The 7,835-nt window shown below is 41.1% G+C and overlaps 1 protein-coding gene across 1 annotated transcript; it reads left to right on the top strand.

Annotated features, from left to right (window-relative positions):
- Nucleotides 1–7,571, top strand: LOC139293841 (protein SPMIP7). Its single transcript, XM_070915444.1, has 9 exons — nt 1–427; nt 1,702–1,799; nt 3,198–3,280; nt 3,696–3,834; nt 4,884–4,951; nt 5,043–5,084; nt 5,213–5,320; nt 5,501–5,605; nt 7,433–7,571. The coding sequence occupies exons 1-9, from the start codon at nt 1–3 to the stop codon at nt 7,569–7,571; spliced, it is 1,209 nt and encodes a 402-aa protein (XP_070771545.1).
- The last annotated feature ends 264 nt before the right edge of the window (nt 7,572–7,835 follow it).

The raw sequence follows: 7,835 nt of genomic DNA, 5'->3' as shown, positions 1-7,835 counted from the left end.
ATGGCTGGATTTTTGGATTCCTTTAAGCCATTATCTGCAGAGCTGCATGTCATCAGACGGCTGAACTCCAGTCTGTACAGGGCTGGTGGTGGAGATGGACTGGAACCTGGACGTGCAAACTCACCTTTTGCTAGATTTCACCCCCCTGCTGAGCACGTCACCCTGGCTCCTTTACGAGACGACGTCCCCCTGCTGGATCCTTGCTGCGGCCAGCTGAGCGCCGGAGCGGAGGTGGACCTGGGGGTCGAAGGTCGACCGAATTTCATAGATTTCCATCATGTGGCCTCTGCTCTGTGGGTCCCTCCAGGTTTCAAGGAAAGGCCACAAACAACCCCAAACCCCTCTGATATCTGTGTAGACCTGAGCCAAGACAAGGCCTGGAACTCCAAGAGGATCCCTGATGCAGTCTTGAGAGCGAGACTCAGTGGTAAAATGACCAGAGATTATATTTACATTTGCTCCAAATAACACCAATGATATTAATACTAATAACTAGCGCCTATCACAATTTATATTTTTCAGACGCAGAGCAGGTCAGAGTTATGAAGCGGGACAGTGTATCTATTGTAGAGTAGTCAAGGCTAGCTTACAGGGCAGCTGCCTCAGGGACCCAAAGACTGAAACTAGACTAGAGCTGATATAATTAGTCAATTGATTGATCAGCTGTTCTACAAAAAATGTCAAATGCTCACATTTCCTACTTTCCTTTATCTTATATGTTGTATGTTGTTGACTGTTAGTTTGGACAAAACAAGCAGTGTGAATAGGCGTTGTTTCACAGTTTTTGGAGATTTTATAGACCAAACGATTAATCAAGAAAGTAACTGGCAGATTCAGAAATATTGTCTCAATCAATCACTTTGACCCCAAAGGGCAATTTGTTGTGCAGCAGTGAAACACAAAAGACAAGATAAAAGTACATGACACCGTCAAATGCCACAAACTCCACGCCACTGCTGCTGTCGCTGTGTGCACATACACCCCTACATATCTAATAATGAAAAGAATCGTTAGTTGCAGCCTTAATAGGGGCCTTAAGGTGGCTCCTGTACTTCCACCTATATATTGTTTATAGAGGCGCCTTGTGTCATATTCTGTTTCTGTTACCTTTATTGCCCTGTCCTCTGTTTGAGTCCATTTTTATCTGTTATAAATAAGATGCTGGGAGCTCCCATTTTCTGTTGCCAGTATGGTGTCAGGGTGTCAGTATAATGTATATTGGTTTTATTTGATTTCTGTTTGCCATTTGTGCTTTTATTGCAGTTTTACAGATGTGAGTCTTTGTTAAACATCCAAGAAAAGTTAGGCCTTGTGTTTATTGGAGGACAGAATAGTTTACTATTCCAGTTGATACTGTGCACACATGTTGCATACATTTCTGTTTAATCAAATTATCACAAACAAACTGAAACACAACAAACCTGGGGCAGGTACTAAACAAGAACAGGAGTTGCTATCTGCGTCTCTAGGCAAAATACTGTATTATTAAGCTTTTATTAAACATTTGCCGTCTGCTGTGTGCTCTTTACCTGATGGGTACTTAAAGGCAACATGCTTCCTACACAATTCACACAGAGACGGAGGACTGGGGGGGGGGGGGACCCCCTCGCAGGGTAATCTGGCCTTGAGTTACTACTGCATAGTTAGAGTTCACAATTAGCCTGCATCCCAGAGACTTTATTGTTGTTGTGTCATCCTAAGGTTCGACCGATCCTGTTAAAGTTCAACCACACTCACTGAGGACATCAACTAAAGCAACTCCGCACAGCACTTTCTCTGATAAACACACTGGACATCAGGTGGGTGATGAATGAATTGGTTTTCCTACTGAAGTGCTTTGCTTAACAGCATTTATTTACTTACTTACTAGTATTCATATCCCATATATTTATATGGAGCCCAACATATTTTTGTTTTCATTTTTCCTGTTTAACTCTCTGAGCACATAAGCACTCATTGATTTATGCACTCAACCCACTGCAGTGCAGACACCGCACTGGTTTGGTTGAATTAAAGCTGTCTTGGTTTCTGGACAAATGAGTTGTTATTACATATCATCAGATCACTGGTGAATTAATCACTTCAATATCATAACACAAACACATTACATATGAAAGAGTGATCCATAGACACATAACCCCCCCTCCGTTTGGGTCTCACCACACATGTTAAGGCATCACATTAGCCTGCTGTTATGTTCACCTAGAGAACATAACCATGCTTTATTATGTTGTTTCTGAGTCTGCTAATTGAAGTAATGATAATTTCCTTGGCGTACATTATGATGGTTTAGGAGAGGCTTTACAGTGCTCAGATGTAGTGAATAGTTTAAAGTGTTGTCTAGTGAATGGAGGCGTGGAGGAAAGTGATGAACACAATGCTGCTTGTTATTGCCTACAATCATCAAATTGTATGATTGACTTTTTTTAGATTCACTTAAGAGAGAGATTTCTGTCTTTACTTTTGTTTTTCCATTAATCATTTAAACAACATCCTGGCATTGTGTGTTTTTAGGCATGCTGGCACTGTGGCTCTAGGGACAGTAATGTTGGTCAGTTGGTCCACCAATTGGGTCCAGACTAAAATATTTCAACAAGTATTTGATGGATTGCCATGAAATTAAGTACAGACATTCATGGTTCCCTGAAGATGAATCCTGATGGCTTTAGTGATCACTGATGTCAGCATTTAGCTCAAAGCCCCACTGTGCCAAAGTACAGCCTCACAGAGCTGCTAGCATGGCTGTGGACTCTTGGCCTTGTTTTATTTTATGTATGATATTTGTAATTTTCTATCTTTCTGTCCTGTTATCCATTTAAAGTTACTGCAGGGATTTTAACTAAGATAAGTTTGTGCAGACTGGTGGCAGATTTGGAGTCATTACAGACCTACAAGTATCAGCGGTCATTTGTAAGATCATTAGGCATGATGCTGTTTATATTAAAAACAAATTATCTGCTTGTATGAGACGCTGGTTAAGAAATATACACATGTGAATAAACATTCAAAAAACATAATCTTTATGTTGAATAATAAAGTATTTATGTAAGCCATAAAGAAAAGACAGAAAGACAGAAAAATATCAGTACTAATTAGTGACTAAGAATGAATAACAATTTAGCATCTTGCGTCCTAATATCCTACTTTAAAAGAAAACCACTGGCAATATAATAAAACTAGGAATATGTTTTTTTAAGGATGGCTTCTCTTCTGATCTGAGACTGTGGACCGACAACTCAGCAGCAGTTCAACGCTCCAGATACACTTCTGCTACACAGAGGTCAGAACACAGTGACCTTTAATTGTCTTCTTTCAATAATAAAGCTAAACAAAGCTCACCTCCCACAGAATTCATTATGTACAGTCCACACACACTGTGTCATTTTGCTTTGAGGGTTATGGAGAGTGAATAGGTTTGATTTTGTGCTCCAGTGATGTCATCCGGGAACAGCGCGTCCTCTTGTTGTGTTAATTGCTGCTCAATGAAATCATGTCGATGGACTGTAGCCTTGCTTAAAGCCTCGGGGAAGAATTAGCTCCCCAGTTAATAAGATGTCTAATACACTTTGTGCAACGAAGAGGGCTGTTTAAGAATTCAAATTAGAGCAAATAACTTTTGGGAATCAACTTAATCAATTACACTCAAGGCGCTTGGTTCTTATGTTTAACAACCGCAATTTCCCATCTGTGTGCAGGAGTTATGAGGAAGTTGGTTGGGATACAAAGTTACCCCGGCGCTTGAAGGCACCAGACACAACCCTGGAGAAAATGGCAGACCCAGTGAGTGAGCGTCCCTCATCGAGGCGCTACAGTAGTCGCCCTCAGCTGTGGCAGGTGAGCCACGGCGAGCAAACAGTGACAAGTCAAGTCAAGACTGGTCAAGACTTTTTCTCAGCTGTGGGCTCCTGGAGGTTTACACTGCAGTAGCTGATTACCAGCTAATTACTCTGGAAAGAGGAGCAAATTTACTGCTGTGCTGAAGTAATTACTCAATGGTGGTTTTCAAGGAAGACATTTACTATCCAGAAAAATCGAATTATGTTACCTGAATGTAATTAATGCAAAAACAAAAAACAAACTGTTATTGTTTCTCAAAATGAAAACCACTCCTCCTGTTTGTTTTATATTTGGTTTTAGTGAAAGGAATAAATGTGTCGGAGGCACATTTACATTCTCTCATTCCACCATGTTCAGAAACTCCAGCTCAGTTTGTGCTGTTTGTGCTATACAACAATGTGCCCCCTGTGCCTTAAAACATTGCAGCACATTTCCCGTCAGTTTTCACCTGTTGGCACACGATGTAAAATGCAGCATAGAGACTGGAGGAGCCAGATAAGGGACACGTCTGGTGATAGTCTATATTTTTCTTACTGCTGTTAAATCCCATGAAAAGACCAAACACGGGTCCCTCATGACGATAAACATGGGTACTGCAGTTTATTTTGAGCCAATCCCACTTATACATACTGCTGCCGTCACTCACGGGCGCACACTATTTACTTATGTTGTGAGTAATGTTGCTTAAAACCGCAGTGCCCAGCATGAAACAATATATTTGTGACTATATATTAGTTTTGAAAGATTTACATCTTCAGTAGGAGCAATGGGCTTGTGGCTGAGAGCCTCAGACGGGCCGGGGAAGGGGGAAAGTGTTGAGAGACGGACTAACACATTGTTGGTTTTGTTCTGTTGTCAGACTTATTCTTTCATGTCTTCAAATCAATGTGGTAATTACAGTATGTGCTGATGATAAAACACTGCATGCAGCATTGAAACAAAACTCTGGCTGAAAGGGTTTATTTTTCTGCATTCGTCACATGTCTACCTATGTGTGTGTTTATGTAGTCGGTGCTAAAAGATCTGTTGTCATTGTCCTTTCCAAGGCTGTTGGCGCTGAGTGGAACAGACAGCAGCTTCGATCGAGGAAGGATGCCAAGAAACCCATTTCATTGTGAGTTCCCAACAACCAATGACCTCTTTATTAAGAGCAGTTACGTTATGATCACCAGCTTTAAAGCAACATCTCTTTCTCCTCTTTCCAGCTGCAGTGGCTGTCCAAGGTCAGGTCAGATCCCTTTGTACAGGTGAGTACTTCATGGTTAAGACCAGACCACAAATGTCTTAACATATACGTTAGCGTGAATTCATGACTCCGATTCCCAGGCATGTCTGCTTAGAGCTAACCTTGCTTCATGCGTGTATTTTTTTGCAGTGGTACAATCGGCTCTGAGAACATGGACAACATTGACAACATGGATGAAGACTTTCACCCACTGACCCTTAAGAGGAGCATAATGCCCCCGTATGTTCCTACAGCGCGGTAAGACGCACCTTTATCACACACAAACACATACATTCACTGTTAATTCAGCATGACATTTATTTTGCAAATTATTTTTTTAATCACACATTTGTGTTACTAAAACAGATTCTTAAACAGCTGTTACCTTTGAAATTCCTCTCACATGGTGATGTTAAGCCTCCTTGTGATTTGTGCCAGCCGGAGCACCATCCCTGGATATACAGGCAAGGCTGTCTATGCTAACCCAGCTGCTGATGCTGCAGTCTCTGTCCAAGCTGTCCACAGGCCTGCACACTCCTCTGGGTGAGTGTTTGCCACTCAGTGGGCCAATCTCTGAATGAAGTGTGTGATCAGTCATTGCAAGCAATTATGTATTAAATCTGTCATCTTCATCAACTTTCTATTCTTTCTCTGTTCTCTTAATATTCTGTTGTATACACAGAGCTTGTTTTCTCACACCACAGCTCACATTGTTTTTATACGGGTTTAAGACATAGGACAAGCGTTATCATGAATGTCCACTGGAGGGCGTTCTAATTCACTCCACTGACATTCATGCCTCAGGTTATTATTCTGACTTCACCATACAGATGTGCACATATATTACAGCTATCCCTTTCAAAATTAAATACAACCCAGAGTACTCATGAATACCTAGCCTACAGTGAGTTACACTGTGTAGAAGAATCATTTAAAATGTTTGATATGTTTTTCAGTATTTAATTTTTCAGGAATATTAAGCTTATTTACTAAATTGTGCTTTTTCCAAAGAAAAGGGAAGCCAAGTCGTCCTTTTTAGTTTAAAACCGTCATGACAGTTACTGCACAAGATGAGGCAGCTGTCTGATGTCAGTCCAGCAGGCTTTGAGTCCTACCACTTTGAATCACAGGCAACCCCCCGCACAGAGCTTTACCATTCATTCACAATTTACCTTGCAAAGAAAAACACTTTCAAGCCTAAATCAGTTCTGCTGAATTCCCATCCAACGAAAGGCACATATTACAAAACAAATTCATATCGTCACATAGAAAAATACATGGAGTCTGTTTTTTAAAGAGAAATCAAAGAGCATAAAATGAGAAAGATTAGTAAAGCCTGTGCACCAGTGTTATTGGCAAATGTCAAAAACAATTACTATAATTACATAAAAAAATAATGCTTTTTTTTGCATTTTATTTGGAATTGTATTTTGCCTTTTCTGTCGTTCTTCGCACGCAGAAAGACAGAGTGAGTGGCATCACTTTAAGCTTTAGGTATTTGCATCAGCAATATGTGTATCGTATTTTTTTGGATGAGTGGGCTGGTGACATACAAGTTAATGGTCAGTCTGTAAAGGCTACAGTAATTGGAAATGTTAAGACAGAGATTAAAAAACAATGGATGTCATTCCTGAGGACAGACAGGAAGGAGAATGGCAGTCTTGGAAAACTGGGGAAAAAAAGACATGAAGGTTAATTTGAGGGCAAAAAAAACATCCTCGCATAGGGGAGATTTCACAGCAGATTTCTGTCTTTCTCAAAAGCGGCATCAAAAGCAATGGATGATATTTAATTTCAGAAGATTTAACGGCTTAAAAAAGTGTTTTAACAGTCAGCGTAACTGTAATAATGTCAGTTTACATGAATGAAAATGATTCACTTCAACACATCTCACTGTGTGGAGCAAACATCCCTCTGCTCCGGGAGTTTTGGCTGTCTGTTAAGGAGGTGTAAACCTGTTTCCTAGTTGGGCCCCAGTTGAGTGAACTTTACCGGCTTTTGGAGCCGGCAACTCCAGATGGTTGAATCCAGAGCAGCTCGTGGTAATCGTGGTTTTTCACAACCTAGATCCATTTTCCTGGTGCCCGACACCCCCTGAGATCTGTTTCCTCTGCTGATTAGGCTGGCCTCCCATATTTTTTCCCCAAAACAGAAAAAAAGACAAGCCCTTGGATTGATTAACTGTCTGTTGCAACGGTCAGACGTCCTCTGGATTTTTGCTTGCCAAAGCTCACTCATTACACAAGTGCCTATGGGTATTTTCTAAGTAGCAGTCTGTAGCAGTCTTAGTTGGTGTTTCACTATGAAGATTACTGTCCTGACCCAAAATAATGTGTGATTTACTGACTCAAAATCATGATATTTTCACAGGACAATCAAAGAATTGGGGGGTCCTACTTTTGGCCACGCAGCCCCCCTGTCCCGAATGGTGACCACCATGACCCCCTGCAACCCCTTCCTGAGACCTGCGCTTCCTGTCTCTCACATAAACAGGCGAGGAAACATTTAGACAAAGCAGATGAGAAAGTTTTGAAGGTGTCAGCTTCCTCTTTACGCCATCCAATCTGTTTATATGAATACGTCTATAATGATGTGATGTCAGTGACTGATTCGCAGTGAGTTGGAGAATAATGAGATGCCCCATTATCATAATTTCCCTGATTTAGATGAGTGGTTTTCTAACTCTGGGTAGTGAGCTCTTGCATTGTCCTCTTAAACATTCGCTCTCTCACTGACTCACTCACTCCCTCGCTCACTGTGTGTGAGTGTGTGT

This window comes from Enoplosus armatus, chromosome 12, assembly GCF_043641665.1.
Source record: "Enoplosus armatus isolate fEnoArm2 chromosome 12, fEnoArm2.hap1, whole genome shotgun sequence".
Lineage (NCBI taxonomy): Eukaryota > Metazoa > Chordata > Actinopteri > Centrarchiformes > Enoplosidae > Enoplosus > Enoplosus armatus.
This window is presented reverse-complemented; position numbering and strand designations above follow the sequence as displayed.